Source organism: Podarcis cretensis, assembly GCF_951804945.1.
Source record: "Podarcis cretensis genome assembly, chromosome: 8".
NCBI lineage: Eukaryota > Metazoa > Chordata > Lepidosauria > Squamata > Lacertidae > Podarcis > Podarcis cretensis.
The window spans coordinates 11,848,016-11,868,099 of record NC_137177.1 but is presented as its reverse complement, the minus strand read 5'-3'; the positions used below and the strand labels follow the sequence as shown (position 1 = coordinate 11,868,099).

At 48.6% G+C, this 20,084-nt stretch overlaps 1 protein-coding gene across 3 annotated transcripts in view; it reads left to right on the top strand.

Annotated features, from left to right (window-relative positions):
- The first annotated feature begins 2,497 nt into the window (after window positions 1-2,497).
- Window positions 2,498-20,084, top strand: part of ERF (ETS2 repressor factor) — a 39,972-nt gene continuing 22,385 nt past the window's right edge. For 2 of the 3 annotated variants that reach the window (XR_013841323.1, XM_079985533.1), the window contains exons 1-2: window positions 2,498-2,812; window positions 8,364-8,450. Coding sequence is in view for 2 of the 3 variants with exons in the window: in XM_079985533.1 (XP_079841659.1) it covers window positions 2,767-2,812; window positions 8,364-8,450 (133 nt within the window). In the remaining variant the exon portion in view is untranslated. The remainder of the gene's footprint in view (window positions 2,813-8,363; window positions 8,451-20,084) is intronic. The other variant, XM_079985535.1, reaches the window with a different exon arrangement.

Here is a 20,084-nt window from a genome sequence, read left to right as displayed (position 1 = left end):
GAGCTGAGATTTGACACAGAAAATAGGTTCAGGTGGCCTCTGACCCTACAAAACCCTTCAGCTAGTGGACAGACACAGAGGCCCTTAAACGCACTTTGAAGCCCTTAGGTTTCAAAATTGGAAACAGGCGGCCTCTAAAACGATGGGCACCTCTCTCTTCTAAGAAAGAAAAGAAACAGAAACAAAAGCTCCCTTTAGTTTTGGAACATAAAGAAATATGTGAAGAGCCTCTGACATATGCAGGCCACCTTTAACGTAACTACTGCTAATCTCAGCAGTCTGGAATTCTCCCAGCGGAGGGGAGACAAATTGATGTTTCCTGGCACCCAGGCTGCTGATAACTACAGGTTTTTCTGTTTTCTTTTTAATTGCATTACAGTTAGATACACTTCTATGTCTAACCATAAAACTTTTGTTTTGAGAGTAATATACACTGAGAGGAAACTCCTTCAGCAATAAAACGGCTAGCACATTTGCAAAGCTAAACAGGATCTGGTTATGGTTCCAAACTGGATGGGGGACTGTGTGCTGAGATCCCTGCATTGCAGGAGATTCAACTAGCTGACCCTTGGGATCTGTTCCAACTCTACAATTCCAGGGTCCCCTGCCCACCTGTATTTCACTGATCTGGGCACAAGAGAGCCAGTGGGCAGCCTCTTTCTGAAGCCCAACAATTCCACTGGCTCTTTGTATCAGGAGTGAATGAACTGACTGATTATTTGATTTCTATACTGCTTAATATGTTGAAACTACAGTGGTACCTCGGATTAAGTACTTAATTCGTTCCAGAGGTCCGTACTTAACCTGAAACTGTTCTTAACCTGAAGCACCACTTTAGCTAATGGGGCCGCCTGCTGCTGCTGCGCCGCCAGAGCAGGATTTCTGTTCTCAACCTGAAGCAAAGTTCTTAACTTGAAGCACTATTTCTGGGTTAGCGGAGTATATAACCTGAAGCGTATGTAACCTGAGGTACCACTGTATATCTGAATTGAACTCAGTGCTGTGGAAGCTGGGGTGTGTGTGTGTGTGTCATAGGAGCCAACTCCTAAGGGGCTGAGGACCCTTCGGACCCTCTAATAAAATATTTGAAGCCCCTCCCCCCAAGTTGATGGGCATTGCCATTCAGATGGTGCGCTTGCGCCGTGACCAATTATTCAGGGGGGAGCTTGCATCCCCTCAAACATTCCTCCAATGAAAATCAGGGCGTCCTAAGGAAAAGTGGCACATTCCAGGATCAAATCATAAAAGTCTGGGACTGTCCCTGGATAAGAGGAACATTTGTAGAGTCTGAGCTTGCCTGCTTCCCCTCTCCCCAAATATTTTATTCAAGGTGGCACTCCTGATCAGTGCCGGATTAACATATAAGCTAAACAAGCTATAGCTTAGGACCCCACTCTCTTGGGGGCCCCAAAAAAATTTAAAGGGGGGGGGAGTGGATGTACATTTCCAAAATATAAGATAAAAAACATATAAAATAAAACCTACATACAGCAAGAGTGTTTTGTCTCATGTAGGCTCCTATGATGTAAGCAGGTCTGCTAGCCTGCTCCCTAAAATATCACTGGTTTGCTCATTTCTATATATAGGGGGCCTACATTCTGTGTGGACTTTGCATTCTGCATGGACTTTTCTACAACTACTTTGATAAAATACATATTTTGTTATGTGCAAATGGCTTTAGATACCTATTAGGTCCATAGATTACCATATAGCATATATTCAACCCAAAAACCAGCGACAATTTGTTGTTGACAAAGGACAGCTGGACATATAAAGGGCCCCACTACCTTCAGTAGCTTAGGGCCTAATCAAATCTAAATCTATTTTTTTTTAAAATAATTTTTATTCATTTTTCAAACACATAATAAAAACAACGCACAAAACAGAAAGTCAAAACACAAAACAAAAACATACAAAACATTTAAACAAATATAACTTCAAAATTGTATTTTCATACACCTTCTTTCCTTCGACTTCCCCATACCTCCCCATCCCTGCATCCTTGTTTTATGATTCTTTAGCAACCCTTTGGTGAATTGACCAAATTCATCAAATCTAAATCTAAAGCCTGATGCGTGGTGAGAAACTGAAAAAAGCTGATGGGGAGGAGGAGGAAAGCCAGAACGGAAACTCACACAGAGACGCGGCGGGAGCTGCTTTGCCGCCGCCGCCGCCTCTATCCGGGCGCTTCCTCCTTAGCGCCCCCTGCCGACCGCTCCGGGCCGCCGCCGCCGGCAGGAGGCGCTGCGCGGCCGAGGGCGCCAGCAAGGCGGAACCCACGCCTCTTACGGGCGGCGGCGGCGGCGGCGCTGAGGAAGCGGCAACAAAGGGAGGCTCGCCGTGCGTGCGAAGGGCCGTGCGGGCCTGTGCTTGTGTCTGCCGCGCTTCTCGCTCCGAGCGGGCAGGCAGGCCGGGCAGGGCAGGGCCGGAGCTGGCTGCCAGCTGGCAGGCGCCCCGGGCCAGGGAGGCGGCGGCGGCGGCGGCGGCGGCGCTGCTTTCGCTGCAGCTGTTTTTAGTGCCCTGCCGCTAATTCCGCCGCAGGAACAAACTTTTCCTCTCGCCTCGCGCTGCTATTTCGGCGATGGAGGAGTCACAAGGCGCCGGGCGTCCCCTTCTAGAGTTTAATCCCGCTTTACTCCTTCTTTTCCTCCTTCCCTCCTTCCTCAGGCGGCCGACCCCGCCCTGCGGCTAAATATACCCGCTTCGCTCGCTCTTTCCCTCCCAGCTGGCCGGGGGCAAAAAGGGAGGGGACGACTTAGCCCGTCTATGGGGCAGCCCCACACAAAGAAAGCCCTCTCTTCCTCTTTGCTCTGTAAGTCTCTTTTTCTCTCTCTCTCTTCTCCTCTGCACCCTCAGCTCTGTCTTCTTATTTTTTTTTGGGGGGGGGGAGTGTTGCATGTGGGGCAGAACATTTTGCATAATAGATCCAGACGTTGCATGCCTCTGATTCTTGGACCCAACGCCAAATGGGGTGATCACGAACTCCCCAATTATTAGGATTTGGGGGGGGGGACCAAGGAGTATATAGAACAACAGTCTTGAATACAGGCAGAAGTGGGTGGGTGGGTAGGGGAGAGTCTTTGTTTTTAACCCCCCCCCCCCCCTTGAAAAAAGGCTTAAACCTAAGGACATTTATAAATCAAATTCTATGATTCTAAATGGTGCTCAGAAGGTCTTTGAAAACAACAACCACTGAATCATAAAATGTGTTGCATCATTATGAAAGCAGAAGAGTGACTTAAAAACCCCCCAGAAACTTATAATTGATAGAAGTTGATATTACAGATTTGGGGGGTGTGCTTTAAACTGTATTGGAAAGAGCAGGTCTTGTCAAAAGGCTCAAGGCCCCAGGGTGGAAATTTTTGCCTTTTAAATATTAACTTTTGCCTATCAGGGACTACAGTTCTCAAACTTCTTCTCCCTCCCTCCCTCCCTCCTTCCCCGTGGGATACAGTTCAGCTGCATCAAAAACTTTGGTCCATGTGTGGATGTTGGAATCACAAGGGAGCCATTTTAAACCCAGATTGCCGGTCCTTGCGAATATTGCGGTCCTTGCGAATATTGCTTTAACAGCATGCGTAGGGAACCAGTTCTCCGTGTAAAAAAACAAAACCTGACCAAAACCTCATCTGCAGTAGACTTGTGGAAGATGAAGGTTTTAAAAAAGAGAGGCATGTAAGCATCACTTCTGACAAGGCCTTTTAATGAAAGCCTGAATTCCTAGGTTCCGTATTTTAGCCGAGCCAAAAAAGGCGGCTTGTTTATTTTGAATTCATCTAGATTTATTTCTCACTGTACCATATTAGAGGGACTCCGTGAGTTACAATATATATATATAATCCTATGCGTCTGATAAAACTGCGTGAGGTATGCAAGGTTGAGTAACTGAAGGCCACCCAGTGAGCTGTGTGAACGGAGTACATATTTGAAACAAACTCTTCCATTGACCTCTGTGACTTACTTCTGAGTAGACCTGCATAGGGAGGTCAGAATGCAATTCTCCCGCAGCAGAAGGGGGCACCCCTTATTCCCATCTCCCTTAAGGCAAGAGGGTGTTGTTAGGAACAAACAGGCATGCATTCATCATCCCTGTTCACTGTGTCTGCCTCAGTTTCCCCACCTGTGCTGGCTTGGACACCCCCAATTTGCTAAGACTCTGGATGTAGTCAAAATTTGGCAGTGTGTGTACTGGTTATATTTCTGAGATGCCTGAAGGTTTTTTCACGTGTAGAGGAAAGCAGATTTGACAGTTTGCCTCTAAACAAGGGAGCTAAACAATTGGGCTGGATATTCATTACTACTGCATTATCAGTGATTTGTTAATTGCCTTCCAAACAACTGCCTCGGGGTGATTTAACACACAAGATTAAAAACAGCAAATACAGTTAAAACAGGACTAAAACCCTAACAAAGTAGATGCATTTTAAATGATATACCTAGGGAACTCTAGTATCATGAGGTTGATTGTAAGCTCCTTGGGACAGAGACCTCTCCTATTGCATGCTATAAACTGCCATGCACTGGTGGTGCTATATGATGATGATGATGATGATGATGATGATGTCACAATGAAACGGGTCTTAATTTATGCTGGGACTGAGCCCCAGAGCATGCTAAATATCCAGAATCTACCCTGTAACATGACAAGTGTGTTTCTGAGCATATCCCACCTGCCTTTCCCTCACTACCGAGTAACCCCGGGCAACCCACACACATGTCGGATTAGGGAACAGGCTCTGTGGGTCAGCGGGGCACGTCTTTTGGACAGGCTTAAAGCCGAGCGGGTCAAAATTTCTGCCTTCGAAATTAACCTCAGCCTAGCAGGGGCTACAATTGCAAAAGCTTTTTGGGTGGGGTGGGGTGAAGTGGGGAGGCTGGCTCCCTCCCCCCCCCCCGACAGTGGGGTGAGGGTTCCACTCCGTTATTTCCCTGGGAGTTTAAATGAAAAGGATGCGGTCTGCGCTATGGAGCCTTTTGCTCCAGAGTAATGGAGGGATCCGGTTTCTCGATTTGTCCCTCTGGCATGAGGGACAGGCCCCACGAGGAAGGAGTGTAAATTAGGAAGACTGGTGTAAGGGAGGCAGAAGGGTGCCGGCCTGTACAGCCGTGTAATACGCCAGTCCGGCCGCAAACTTCCCACCCGATAATTATAGAGGGAATAATGCTGCATTATTTATAACGCCGGCTATTTATAGCCGGGCCCCAGAAAATGTGGCACCAGACCTCTCAGCTGCTGCCTGCTCCCTGGGCTTGTGACCCTCCCCACCCTCCTTGCCTCGCGCCCTCCCTTCACCCAGAGGGAGTCCCAAGGACAGCGCAGGGCAAAGGGTGGCCGGGGGGGGGGGCGGGCGGGCGGGCAGAAATTGCATCTGCAAAGGGGTCTTTTCTGGGAGGTGCAATGGGAGACTGAAAAAGAAAGTAAAAAAAAAAAAGGAATTGGGAGGTCGGGATTTGTGCGGTGGGGGGCAGGGAGCGGGTGGATGCAAGGGCTATTCAGCCCGCCCCCCTCACCCCATCTCCAGCCCCCCCCCTCTGCCGTGGGTCCTTGTATAGCCTCTCTCCCCCCCCCCGTCATTCCATTCCCCCAAGCTGTCAGTTTTCATGCCTGGGGAGATTGTTCCCATATTTTGGCCTGGTTCCCCAGTAGCCTGGTCGCCAGGGGTCAGCGGCAGGGGTCAAGACCGGAAAATTCCCACATGTCTCTTTAAACAGGTGTCAGGCCTCAAGCTCCTCGGGTTAACCCCTTGTATTCCGGGCCCTAGTGGGAACTGTCCTCCTTCCACTGGTTTTTGAATTTGTCTTCCACACCCACTGAGAAGTACAGTGGTACCTCAGGTTACATACGCTTCAGGTTACAGACTCCGCTAACCCAGAAATAGTGCTTCAGGTTAAGAACATTGCTTCAGGATAAGAATAGAAATCGTGCTTCGGTGGCGTGGCGGCAGCAGGAGGCCCCATTAGCTAAAGTGGTGCTTCAGGTTAAGAAGAGTTTCAGGTTAAGAATGGACCTCCGGAACAAATTAAATACTTAACCCGAGGTACCATGGTACTGGTAGCCGGCACATCTTTTTCTTCATGGCCTTCATTATTTGGTTCTGTTTGTTAATTGCCCTTCACCCTAAATGCCAGTTACATCCAGGAAAGATAATGCAATAGATTGGATCGAAAATGACCCCACCCCAAAATTGGAAATGAAAATTGGATCGAAAATGACCCCACCCCAAAATGCCATGCAGCACATATCGGCTGGACAATGGGCATTCAATAATAAGAGGCCAGCCCTCATTGACCGCTTAAAGCTTGGCAAGGATGGTGCCCAACACACCTCTCTTGGGAGCCAACACTGAGAAGGTCTGATTTAAAACTGCAATGCCACTTTACTCTTGGACCCTGAATTATTTACTTTTAAGAGTATGTAGGACTAAAAAGCAACTCGCCCTCCAAAGAGCTCAAAACCACCAACCAAGCCATGTGGTTTAGTGGTTAGAGTGTTGGACTAGGACCTGGGAGACCAGAGTTCGAATTCTGGATGAAGCTCACTGAGCAACCTTGAGCCAATCACAGTTTCTCGGCCTAACCTACCTCACAGGGTTATTGTAAAAAGAGAACCACGTGACCACCCTGAGCTTGGAGGAAAGGCGGGATAAAAATTTGATAAATAAATAAATCTGCATGACTTGCAGACTACGTCTTCTTCTGAAGGCAGGCAATCTTTGTCTGTGTCATGGTTTGGGGAACCTGTGCCCCTCCAGAGTTTGGGCTACAAAATTCCCATCCTCCCATACCATTGGCAATGCTGGCCGCAGCTGGTGGAAGTCCAGAAACATCTGGAGGCTCCCCACTCACCTCTGTCCTTTCCAGATATGGGGCAGGATTACCTGGGCAGTGTCTCATCCAGAAACACAACAAACACCGTTCTCTCTTAATAGGTTACTTTGGGCTCCCCAAAACTTTTCATTATTAAGTTCTCCCCACCCACTGTGGATGCATTAGTGTGGCAATGTTTGCTCCGTATGCACCCACTTGGAAGTTTATTTTCTAACAAAGGAGGGGGACTTGCGGAGTTTTACTGGAAGAAGCGCCTCTGAGCAATATCGTGTCATACGCAGGCTGTCTTCTCCGATGCTTCCGACATAGATCGAGACAGCTTCCTTTCTGCTGGTAATATCCCTCAGCTGCTTTACATTTCATTCCTATTTAAGAATCATGCATTCCTACACAGAGCCTTTCAAAGTGCTGTGAATGCACAGGCTCAGCAATCGTTACAACAGCTTTGTAATGTAGACTACTGCTACCCCTCTGGAAATCATAATTGTCCATATAATAATATGCATGGGAGGCGTTGGGGGGGGGAATATGCATAAGACCACCTACTGAGTTTCTGGTAGACATGAAGTTTTAACTTGGAACTTCTGGGCTCACACATTAAACCCTTGTCAAGTGTTTAGAAGTGGCACCGGGCTGCAAACTCACACAACCTTTTGGGACCCCAAAACTCCACCTTCTGAGTCCTCCCTTTCCCCTCTACCGATGTGACATTCTGGTGTTTTCTGTTGTAGTTAATGCAGGAAAAGTTTAAACATTAATTTGATGTCACTGGATTCGAATCCCCACTCCGCAATGCAGCTCGCTGGGCGACCTTGGGCCCATCGCAATCTCTGAACCTAATCAACCTCGCAGGGTTGTTGTCAGGATAAAACGGAGAGTGGGAGGACCCATGTACACTACGCTGAGCTCCCAGGAGGAAGGGCAGATATCATAATAAACTAAAAACAAAAACCTGTTGCCCTGCAAATTTTCAAACTACAACTAACATCAGCTTCCGCCTGCATTGCCCAGGGTATTTTGGGAGCTGTAACACAGCAGCAACTACCAAGGCTGTTAAAGGCTACTATCTGTAATCACTCTGATCCTGATGTAGATACTTCTTCCTCCCTTGTTCCTGAGGTTGATCTTTACTCACCCCTTCTTCCCTGGCAGGGGTGAATAGACGCCATTTTGTGGTTCCCCTCAGGTGCCCAAATGTCATGGGCTGGCCATGGTACAAGCCATATATTCAAAGCAACCCCAGCCCAAAGAATCCTGGGAACTGTAGTTTGATAAATGTGCTGAGAATGGTAGGTATGTTGGGAGTAAACTGCAGTTCCCAGGATTGGCCATAATGTGCTTTAAATGCATGGCATGTACACAGCCAGTCTTTGGTCCGTTAATTTTCGTTTGGGCTTGGAGCAGTGAGGTGTCCTCTTTGGTCCTCGACATCTTTAAGCCAGATTCTCTTGGCAGAGATTCTACCCCCCTCACCAAAAAAAACCACACACACACTTTTTGTGCTGGTATCCTAACCCTCTGCTCTGTTTGCACAGCCATCCTCTCGCCAAAGTCGAATGTATTGCAGATGTCGATCTCCAGCGAGCAAACAAGATGGCGCTGCAGACTGGAGGCAAGGTACGGTAAGCCTCACAACCCTTCGCTCTCCCTCTCATTCTCATGCCCGCCTACTAGGCTCCACTTCCTCCAGCCAACTGGCTATGTACGCACCCTTCCTTTAAAGCACACCTCCCCACCCCCCATAGAATCATGGGAACTGTAGTTTTCCCCTCACACAGCAACATTTCCAAGCTGTCTCAGAAACTACAGTTCCCAGGATTCTTTTCTCTATTTTTTCTTTAAATGTATGAGATATACACTCTCTCTCTGTGTGTGTGTGTGTGTTCATGTTCCAGGCCACCTCAGGTGTTTCTAACACCATAATTAATAAAGTTAGGGATAATTTGGGCCTGTTCCCCTGGCCACAAAGTCCTCCCTCGCTTCCACCCATAGTTACGGCACTTCTAATTTTAGTCATGGCTGTCTCAGAAGAGTCCATTTCTAGGGATTTTCCAGGCCTCACTTTCTCATAGCCCTAAGATGTAGGGGTTGCGGGGGGGGGGGGATACAGATGGAAGGCGCCCTCTTCGGAAGATTCACGTGGGTCAAAAGCGTGTGTTCCCCCAGCCAATTTTGGAGTCTTCCCCCTTAGCAATAAATGACAGAGGCGCATCTCCTCCTAGATAAGAGGGGAGTGGGCCCCATCTTTCCCTCTCTGAGTGTTCAGCTGTTGCATCAGACAGGCAGATATAGATATATAGACACACACACATGCACATGCAAGGCGGGTTCTGCGCTGGGCAAAAGCCACTTGTGTCTAAATGAGGCAATCAAAAACAAACACCTTTATAATTACCCCCTTGGGCAACATCAGGCAGCCCAGAGACCTGGAGAAGAGAGGGGCGTCCCCACGGGAGATTTCGGTTGTGTGAGGCATTGGTGTCTGCGCACACGCAACATATACACAAGCTTAGTGCACCAAGGAGAGGATTATATTTTGATCTGGGAGAGCAGAGTTCTAATCCCACTTTTGCTACGGCAGTTCACGGGGCAGCCTTGGAGCCTGTCGTAATCTCGCAGCGGCACCTCCCCGGCAGATTAGTAGCTCAAGGCTCCGGAGAGCCGAAAGAGAGAAGTATTTCATATACAACGTGCAATTAACTTGCGGAATTCACCGCCACTGGATATATTTATGGCCGCTAGCTAAGAGGGCTTAAAAGAAGAAGCAAGCAGGCATATTTGCGGAGGATAACCAGTCTTCCAGCACCTATTAGCCAGGAGAGCTAGATGGAAACTCCTACATTTCAGGGGGTTGGACTAGATGACCGTTGGAGGTCCCTTGCAACTCTATGATTCTGTGAACCAGAGGGCAATATGCCTGTGTGAATACAAGACGCTGAGGGCAATCAGCTTGGAAGGGATGTTGCCTTTGCACTCTTCTTGGAAGCTTCCAGCTAGTTCCTGTTAGAAACAAGACACTGGTTTTAATGTTGAGATCCTTTAATTTGAGCATGGAGAACCTATGGCCCTCCAGATGTTGTTGGAATTATGGGAGTTGTCCAGCAGCCAGGAATTATGGGAGGTGGAGTCCAGCAGCACCTGGTGGCCACAGGTTCTCCACCTCTACTTTAACTAGTGATGCCTAGAGTTGAACATTGCCCGTAAGAACAAGCCTAGCTGTACACTATTATCTTGATAGCCCTTAGAAGACATAACTAGCTTAGGTTCATTGATTTCAGTTGTTCTACTCTAAGTAGAACTTAATTGGCTAAGACCCTTATTGTTACATATGAACCATGCCCAGCAACTTAACTATGGTTTGTTTCCCATTAACAAAGAATGATCTGAAGCTATTTGGCTTACGAAACTTGGTTTCCTGGTCTCATGTGTGAACTCAGCACCCTTCCTTGATTTTTTTATTTTTTTATTTTTTTTTACTGACCCCATCCTGGTCACCAAACTGCAAAGTCTTGAGGCGAGAGCAGCTGGAAAACAAACCGAGCTTTGGGGAAACAAACCATAGCTTGTTTGATTGTCTGAGGGTGGGAATCTGCCAGAAGATAACTTCAAAGGCTCCTTGCAGCATAAAATGTAGTCGGATGACATACACTGGGATAAAACAAATTTGCTCCGGGATAAATGTAGCAGCAGCAATTCTATCCCGTAGGCTAGCAAGAAGGCCAGCTTTTCTTTGCTTTCTCCACAAACATCCTAGTGCTGTTTTGGGTTATCCACTCTCAAACTATTGACCATGTGCACCCATAAATGCATTTAGATGTATTCAGATTTTTTATTTTTTTAAGTTGTCATGGCTTAAAATGGCCGCTAAAACAAACACTGGAGGCTACAACCTGAAACAGTCAGGCAGGTTAGGAACCTGCTAGATTGCAATCTTAAACCCATCATCCAAACCCCTTGTTTAAACAGAAGGAGGCACGCATGCTCAGAGACCTGGGGAGACAGGGCAAGCAATTCAGCATCATTCCCTGTGAATTGTGCCCTCGGAGGTAGGATCTTGACAGAATTAGAGCCCAAAAGGGGCTGCTGGAAATTGAGAGGACGTGCTTAGGTAAATCCCAAGTTATGTAGAAGCAAGGGAATCACAAAATGTTGAGTGTCAGTCGGAAAGGGAAAACAAAAAAATCGGGCAGGGGGAGTGAACTGCTTGAGCCCTTGACAGCTTCTTGACATAGGACATGGTTGACTGGAACCCTGAACAGGAGCATTATTAGGTGTTAGGGTATAATGGAGGAGTAGGGGAACTTTTGCTGCCCCCTCTCCCGATGTTGCTAAACTCCCATCATCCCTGGTCATTGGCTATGCTGGCTGAAGCAGATGGGAGTTGTGGTTCGGCAGCATCTTGAGGGCCAGAAGTGTCCCACACTTGGTGCGCCGCAACATTTTATTGCAGATCTCACTTGTTATATATTCCACTTGATCGTGCATAGATGATACAGGTCTCTCCCGTGCATGCTTTGGGCACAAATGGATGCAAGAACCGACTTGCTGAATCTGAGGAAGCCCCAGTGTGGTGTTGTGGTTAAGAGCGGTAGTCTCGTAATCTGGGGAACCGGGTTCGCGTCTTTGCTCCTCCACATGCAGCTGCTGGGTGAGCTTGGGCTAGTCACACTTCTCTGAAGTCTCTCAGCCCCACTCACCTCACAGAGTGTTTGTTGTGGGGGAGGAGGGGAAAGGAGAATGTTAGCCGCTTTCAGACTCCTTAAAGGGAGTGAAAGGCGGGATATCAAATTGAAATCCATCTAGCCCCTCCTCTTTCCAGTAACGATCAGGTATTGATGCCTTTGGAAGCTCACCAGTAGATCACAAAAGCAATGGCTTGTCAATTCTCCTTGGGGTGTGTTGCAACAACAGCAATATAATGTTACCCAACGACAAATAATAAAGACTTGACAGAAAGATGCTGAAACCGTTAGCTAGATCAGCAGCAGAGCTGGAAAAAATTGCTCCCAGTTTTTTTGGAGCTGATTCTCTGTTTTTAGGAAGGCGCACAAACCTGGGGGGGGGGGGACCCTCCCCTCTTAGGGCACCTGGGTGAGCACACAGAGCACATTCACCCAAGCCCTGCTTTTCTGTTGAGACAATGCTGAGGTTTAAAAGATGGCTTTGAAACAGATTATCCAAGTAGTGGATAACAGCTTTCAGAGAATGAGAGAGGGCTGTTGTCAAATAAGATTGCCCTGAATTTTTGGATTAAACTCTATGTGTTAAACCGGCGGCTTTTAAAACTTTCCGCTCTCGAGGAACCCTTTCCGAGTTCACATTCTGCCATGTGCCCTGTGAACGCCTGCCGTAGAAGCCCTGCGTGGTGCAAGGGATTCTGGGGGCTTGTTCTAAGGCAACTTTGTGCTAGGTAGAGCATCCTAGACCTTTTAATATAGGCACAGGGTCCCCCCCCCCAATTGTGTAATATAATAATTTATTATTTATACCCCTCCCATCTGGCTGAGTTTCTCCAGCCACTCTGGGCAGCTCCCAATCGAGTGTTAGAAACAATACAGCATTAAATATTAAAAACTTCCCTAAACAGGGCTGCCTTCAGATGTCTTTTAAAAATAAGATAGCTGCTTATTTCCTTGACATCTGATGGGAGGGCGTTTCACAGAGCGGGCGCCACTACTGAGAAGGCCCTCTGCCTGGTTCCCTGTAACCTCACTTCTCGCAATGAGGGAACCACCAGAAGGCCCTTGGCGCTGGACTTCAGTGTCCAGGCTGAATGATGGGGGTGGAGACGCTCCTTCAGGTATACAGGACGGAGGCTGTTTAGGGCTTTAAAGGTCAGCATCAACACTTTGAATTGTGCTCGGAAACGTACTGGGAGCCAATGCAGATCTCTCAGGACTGGTGTTATCTGGTCCCGGCGGCTACTCCTAGTCACCAGTCTAGCTGCCGCATTCTGGATTAACTGCAGTTTCCGGGTCACCTTCAAAGGTAGCCCCATGTAGAGCGCATTGCAATAGTTCAAGCGGAAGATAACTAGAGCATGCACCACTCTGGCGAGACAGTCCATGGGCAGGTAGGGTCTCAGCCTGCATACCAGGTGTATGCTGAAGGACTGGTGGGCAAGCAATCTTTCGCTGAAATCTGCCCTCTTTTATTCACCTTCCCACTGGAGAAATCCTGATCAGCTTCAAACAGGCATACAGGGTCCCCAGATGTAGCTGGCATGGCAAATCTAAACCTCATGTGGTATTGGAATTCACCACCCCAAGAAATGGTGGTGATGACGGCCACACATTTCGACCGCTTTAAAAGTGCATCAGGGGGAACTCACAGCAGAGAGCTCTTCGTAACTGGCCACTAACCATCACGATGGCAGCATGGAAACTCCAGGGGCAGAAGCGCTATGCCTCAGAGTGCAATTTGCAGGGAGGCAACAGCAGAGGGGGCTGCTGTGTTCATTACTTGCTTGTAAGGCTTCCCAGAAGGGACGCGGGTGGCGCTGTGGGTAAAACCTCAGTGCCTAGGACTTGCTGATCAAAAGGTCGGCGGTTTGAATCCCCGCGACGGGGTGAGCTCCCGTCGTTCGGTCCCAGCTCCTGCCAACCTAGCAGTTCGAAAGCACCCCTAAGTGCAAGTAGATAAATAGGGACCGCTTTATAGCGGGAAGGCAAACGGCGTTTCCGTGTGTGGCACTGGTGCCGGTTCGCCGGAGCAGCCTCGTCACGCTGGCCATGTGACCCGGAAGTGTCTTCGGACAGCGCCGGCTCCCGGCCTCTTGAGCGAAATGAGCGCGCAACCCTAGAGTCGGTCATGACTGGCCCTGACGGGCAGGGGTACCTTTACCTTTAAGGCTTCCCAGAGGCAGGGGGCTGGCTGCTGAGGGGAGATGAACCTTGGCTCAGATCTGGCAGGCCTCTCCTGGCATTCCCACATTTTAGAATCAGAGAATTGTAGAGTTGGAATGGACCACCAGGGTCCTGTAATCCAGCCCCTCTCTTGCCCAACATAGGGCTTGAACCCATGAACCTGAGATTAAGAGTCTCATGCTCTACCACAGGGGTCGGCAAGGTTTATCTTGCCTGGGCTGGATCGGTCCTGTGGAGATCCCTCTGTGGGCTGGATCGCGCCCGCCCATGATTTTTGGCATCTGCATCTGCGCAGACACAATTTCCCGCGCTGCGCCAGTTTAGCGCAGCGCGAGAGCAGGCAGCTCAGTTTGGGGGTGGTTCGGGGGCTGGTCAAACGACCTCTGCGGGCCGCTTCTGGCCCATGGGTTTTAGGCTGGTGACCCCTGCTCTACCGACTGAGCTATCTGGCAGCATCCAGTCCTTTAGCAACTGCGACTTTAGCAATTCTGGTTTCCCACTTCAGCACCAGTATTTATTTATTTACTTGTGTGTGTTGCACCCTGCTCTTCAACCCCAAAAAAGGGGGGGGGGCTTCCCAGAGTGTCTTGAAACCATCAGTCCCTGAACCCAGGCTTCCAAAAGACATGACACAAAAGGAAAAGCTTTTGGGAGGGAGGAGGGGAAAAAGCAAACCCAGGCACTAGTTCTTAGTTGTAAGATGTTATTTCTTCTGGCAGGGAAAGAAGAAGCAAGCTCCCTGCACTGCTCCTTTTCTGGTCAACAGATGGGGCCAAGCTAGTCTCTTCCTTGCCATGATATTTTCCCCAGCAAGCAGGGGGAGCAGCCAATAGATTGCAATGAAATCCCACCCCTTTCAAGTTTGGTGGGCAGGATCCAAGTTTCAATACATTGTCTGGCAACATGCAGTGTCTGACTGAAAGCAGGTCGACACTGTGTTGCTATCAGATGTTCATCTATTTGTTGAATTTGTGCCCAGCTCTTGCTCCTGCAGAGGGGTGTATTGTCATTCTACAACAGACATGCCGTGTGTGTCCTGTACTCAGTATTGGCTCCAGGATTTTGGAAGAAGCAGGACATGCAGCCCGGTAATTATTTGTGTGCTGTACCCTTGGCCAGTCTTGAGGACCCAGCAAATGCAAATGGATCCCTGTCTCTCTTCCTGGTTCTTCTTCCTAGAACTCCTTGCTCATAAACTCTCTTTTCCTATCCCTTCACACACACATACACACACACACACACACACACACATCACCTTTGCAACATCTGTCTTCCCAGGCAGGCCCAAGGATTCTTCTAGGATGGCCCATTAGGTCATGTTGGTAGCTTGGTAGGTTTCTGGATGAAACATCGGCTCTGGATCCATTCCAGTCCGGCTTCCGCGCTGGTCATGGGACCGAGACGGCTCGCCCTAACAGATGATCTCCGCAGGCAGCTGGATCGAGGCGGGTCGGGGCTGCTGATTCTTCTAGACCTGTCAGCAGCCTTCGACATGGTCGATCACGAACTCCTGGACCACCGCCTTGCCGACGTGGGGATCCAGGGCACAGTCCTTCAATGGCTGCGCTCGTTTCTCTCTGGTCGGGGACAGAGGGTGGCGCTTGGGGGGGAATTGTCATCCCGCCACTCCTTGGTGTGTGGTGTGCCCCAGGGTGCGATACTCTCCCCGATGCTTTTTAACATCTTTATGCGCCCCCTTGCCCAGCTTGTCCGGAGTTTTAGGCTGGGCTGCCATCAGTATGCTGATGACACCCAACTCTATCTGTTGATGGACGGCCACCCTGACTCGGCCCCAGACACACTGATCAGATGCTTGGAGGCTGTGGCTGGATGGTTACGTGGGAGCCGGTTGAAGTTAAATCCTTCGAAGACAGAGGTCCTCTGGCTGGGACAGGACGACATGGGACTGAGGGGGCAACTCCCATCTCTTGCGGGGGTGCAATTAGTGCCAGCACCGTCCGTTAAGAGTTTGGGTGTAATCTTCGATACCTCCCTCTCTATGGAGGCGCAGATTGCAGCTATAACAAAGGTGGCATTTTTTCATCTCCGCCAAGCTAAGCAGTTGGCTCCTTACCTCTCTCGCCCTGACCTAGCCACTGTGATCCACGCGACGGTCACCTCCAGACTGGATTATTGTAACTCGCTCTACATGGGGCTGCCCTTGAGACTGACCCAGAAACTCCAGCGGGTGCAGAATGCCGCAGCGAGACTCCTTACGGGGTCTTCGCTTAGAGATCACATTCATCCGGTGCTATACCAGCTGCACTGGCTCCCGGTGGAGTACAGGATCAGGTTTAAGGTGCTGGTTTTAACCTTCAAAGCCCTATACGGCCTAGGGCCCTCGTACCTACGGGACCGCCTCTCCTGGTATGCCCCACAGAGGAACTTGTGGTCTTCAAATAAAAACACCTTGAAGGTCCCAGGCCACAGAGAGGTTAGGCTGGCCTCAACTAGAGCCAGGGCTTTTTCAGCTGCGGCTCCAACCTGGTGGAACGCTCTGTCACAAGAGACAAGGGCCCTGCAGGACTTGACATCTTTCCGCAGGGCCTGCAAGACAGAGCTGTTCCACCTGGCCTTTGGTCAGGGCGCAGCCTGACTCCCTCCTTTGGCAATCTTTACAAAACCTTAGTTTATGGTTGCCATCAATTTTGATTTTAATTAATTTTTATAATGTTTTTATAATGTTGTACTGTTTTAGTGTTGTTAGCCGCCCTGAGCCCGGCTTCGGCTGGGGAGGGCGGGATATAAATAAAATTTATTATTATTATTATTATTATGTTAATAGATTTGCTCTTCCTTAGGCCAGCCAGGCTGTTTTGCATAAGCCAGGCCAGGGATTCCCTTTCTGGCACAGTCCTGCAGCTTGTATTTTCATCCATATCCCAGTTAATCAAAATACTACTTTGGCCAGCTCATGAGAAGAGACGACTCCCTGGAAAAGACCCTGATGTTGGGAAAGATTGAGGGTACAAGAAGGGGGCGACAGAGAATGGGATGGTTGGACAGTGTTCTCAAAGCTACCAGCATGAGTTTGACCAAGCTGCGGGAGGCAGTGGAAGACAGGAGTGCCTGGTGTGCTCTGGTCCATGGGGTCACGAAGAGTCGGACACGACTAAACAACAACTACCATTTATTAATTTCTAGGGATTTTTTTTGGGGGGGATCCCCTCAAATCTATAACAATATGGTTCCAAAAAGTGTTTTCCTATCCAGACAGCTTACAGGGCCAGGGACTCACCTATCTGCTAATGGATGGATCTGTCCTGTTCCCAAACAGCATGCACTGGAAAACAGTTCCTTACGGCCAATCCTGTACCACAGCCTCATTTACGGCTTGTTTTGCAGATGACTTTTTCAAACCACATCCTGATATTTATATAAAAAAGCAAGCCCTTAGAGGTCCATGGCCTGCCCATCAACACAGCCAGATCTTGAGAAAGTTTGTACAGTGGCACCTTGGGTTACAGACGCTTCAGGTTACAGACTCCACTAACCCAGAAATAGTACCTCAGGTTAAGAACTTTGCTTCAGGATGAGAACAGAAATCGTGCGGCGGCAGCAGGAGGCCCCATGAGCTAAAGTGGTGCTTCAGGTTAAGAACACTTTCAGGTTAAGAACAAACCTCCAGAACGAATTAAGTTCTTAACCCGAGGTACCACTGTACTGTATATGGTGCAAGGAGGTCTGTGTTCGCGACCATTTGCTCCTAATTTATAGCCTTAATAACAGCACAATCCTGTGTGTGTTTACTTAGGAACAAGCCCTACTGTGCCCAATGGGGTTTGCTTCCTGGGCTGCTTAGGACTGCAGCCTGAAACTTTCAAAGACTTGCCTTGCCTTCCTACTCTCAAGGATAGAAGAAGACCTCAATATATTCCTTGCTGATATTCCTATCATCTGGCTTTTCAGAGCTTTTTTGCATAACCTTTCTCTCTGTCCAGTTCGCCTTCCTCCCCACCCCTCTGCAAGCCAACACCCTGTGGGCCCCTCTGAGACTTCGCTGCTTGCGAGGGAAAACCCTCCTCTTTACAATATTGCATGCCATTACTATTTACTCTTGGGAGGGTGGGGCGGTGGCGGGGGGGGAACCCTTAAGTTAAGATGCCATTAAATTAAAGACCCTTTGGCGATGAGCTTTCAAGAAGGCTTCAGAGGTGTTTCCAGGTGTTGCACGCAACAGGATTAAAATAAATAAATATTGAAATTTTAACTCCGACACCTTAAAGGCCCAAAAGCTTGCTCTTCTCTGTCTTTCTCTCTTTCCCCACCTTCTCTCTCTGTTTTCTTTCTTTTTTTTTAAAGTGGAACCTGAGAACCTCAGAATGCTGAATTCTGCAGCCTTTTTACTGAATAAATGCAGCCTTGCTAAACATCTCTTTGGAGCTGGAAGCAGGGGCATAGCACATCCCTCCGGCCTGCTGCCTCTTCCCATTGTGACTTGCATCCCCTCTCGCTTGGGCCTGCACATCTTCCCATAGTACTCTTCCCCAGTGTGAATGCCCCTTTCACCACATATATAACTCAGGTTCGTGGGCTTCCCTTCTCCTTCTCGCCCTTGGGCCACCCTTTCTCAGCGGCATCAGGCAGCAGCATACTAGATGGGCACTTCATCCGTCAGGAACAGGCGAAACCGCCTTGTACACTGAATCAGGCCAGTGGTCCACCTTTCTCAGCCTTGCCTACATGGACCAGCAGCAACTCTGCCCAGGATTTGGGCTAAGAGTCTCTCCCAGCCCAAACTGGATATACAGTGGTACCTCGGGTTACATACGCTTCAGGTTACATACGCTTCAGGTTACAGACTCCGCTAACCCAGAAATAGTACCTCGGGTTAAGAACTTTGCTTCAGGATGAGAATAGAGATCATGCTCTGGCGGCGCGGCAGCAGCAGGAGGCCCCATTAGCTGAAGTGGTGTTTCAGGTTAAGAACAGTTTCAGGTTAAGAACGGACCTCCGGAACGAATTAAGTACTTAACTCGAGGTACCACTGTACTGCGGATTGAAACTGGGACCTCTGCACCTGAGCTACACCCTCCCCCCCAACCCCACAAAAAAGCGAGGCTGACCCAGCAAGACTTTTTTTATGCACTCATATTTTTGTATGCTCTGCAGTCCACGTACCCCTAGATTACATGGAGCAAAAACTGCATTGCACATCCTGTTTTAAACACAGAGCTTTAATATCTACTTTGGGGGAACTTGTGTTTTCTGTAGTGCTTGGTTCCCCCCCTTTTTTTGTTATTTTAATACTGTACTGTGTATCCCACCTTCGGGGTTTATTTGCAGACCAATTGAAGGCGGGCAACAACAGTTGTTCAGAATATTTGCGATACTTGGCTGTCACTCAGTGACAGGCCACATGCGTTGCATGCAGAAGGTTCCAGGTCCAATCCTGGGCATCTCAAGGCTGAGAGGGGCCCACCTTAAACCCAGAAAGCCTCTGCCAATCAGTGTAGTCCATACTGAACTAGATGGACCGGTGCTGTGGCTCGGTATGTTCCTATCTTCCTAGGAATGCCGCTGTAAGTGTCTTCTTAACCAAGGACATATAGGTTAAGAAGACAACTACGTAGATCCACACCAAACATTTAAAGGACACAGCTTCCCCCCAGAGAATGATGGGAACTGTAGTTTGTTAATGTAATGCAGGGGGGTCAGCAAACTTTTTCAGCAAGGTCCACTGTCCCTCAGACTTTGTGGGGGACCAGACTATATTTGGGGGGGGAATGAATGAATTTCTATGCCCCACAAATAACCCAGAGATTGCATTTTAAATAAAAGCACACATTCTACTCATGTAAAAACACCAGGCAGGCCCCACAAATAACCCAGAGATGCATTTAAGACTGGAAAAACAGGAAGCGGAGAAAATCAAAATCGACCCCTACATGGAAATAGGTTCCATTAAAGCATGGGTAGGCAAACAAAGGCCGGGGGCCCAGATCCAGCCCAATCGCCTTCTAAATCCGGCCCGCAGATGGTCCAGGAATCGGCGTGTTTTTACATGAGTAGAATGTGTCCTTTTATTTAAAATGCATCTCTGGGTTATTTGTGGGGCATAGGCATTCGTTCATTTTTTCCCCAAAATAAAGTCCGGCCCCCCACAAGGTCTGCTGAAAAAGTTTGCTGACCGCTGATGTAATGGGAATCAGAGCTTCGTGTAAATCCCCAGGATTCCAACCCTCCAACATTTCTCCGATGAAAACAGGGCTGTCCTATTCCGTAACAATATTGCCTGCCTGCCTGGGTTGTCCCAGCCACTCTGGGCAGCTTCCAACATATATAGAAACATAATTAAACGTTAAATGTTAAAAACAAAACTTCCCTATACAGTCAAACCTCATGTTACAGACGCTTTAGGTTGCGAGTTTTCGGGTTGTGCACTGTGCT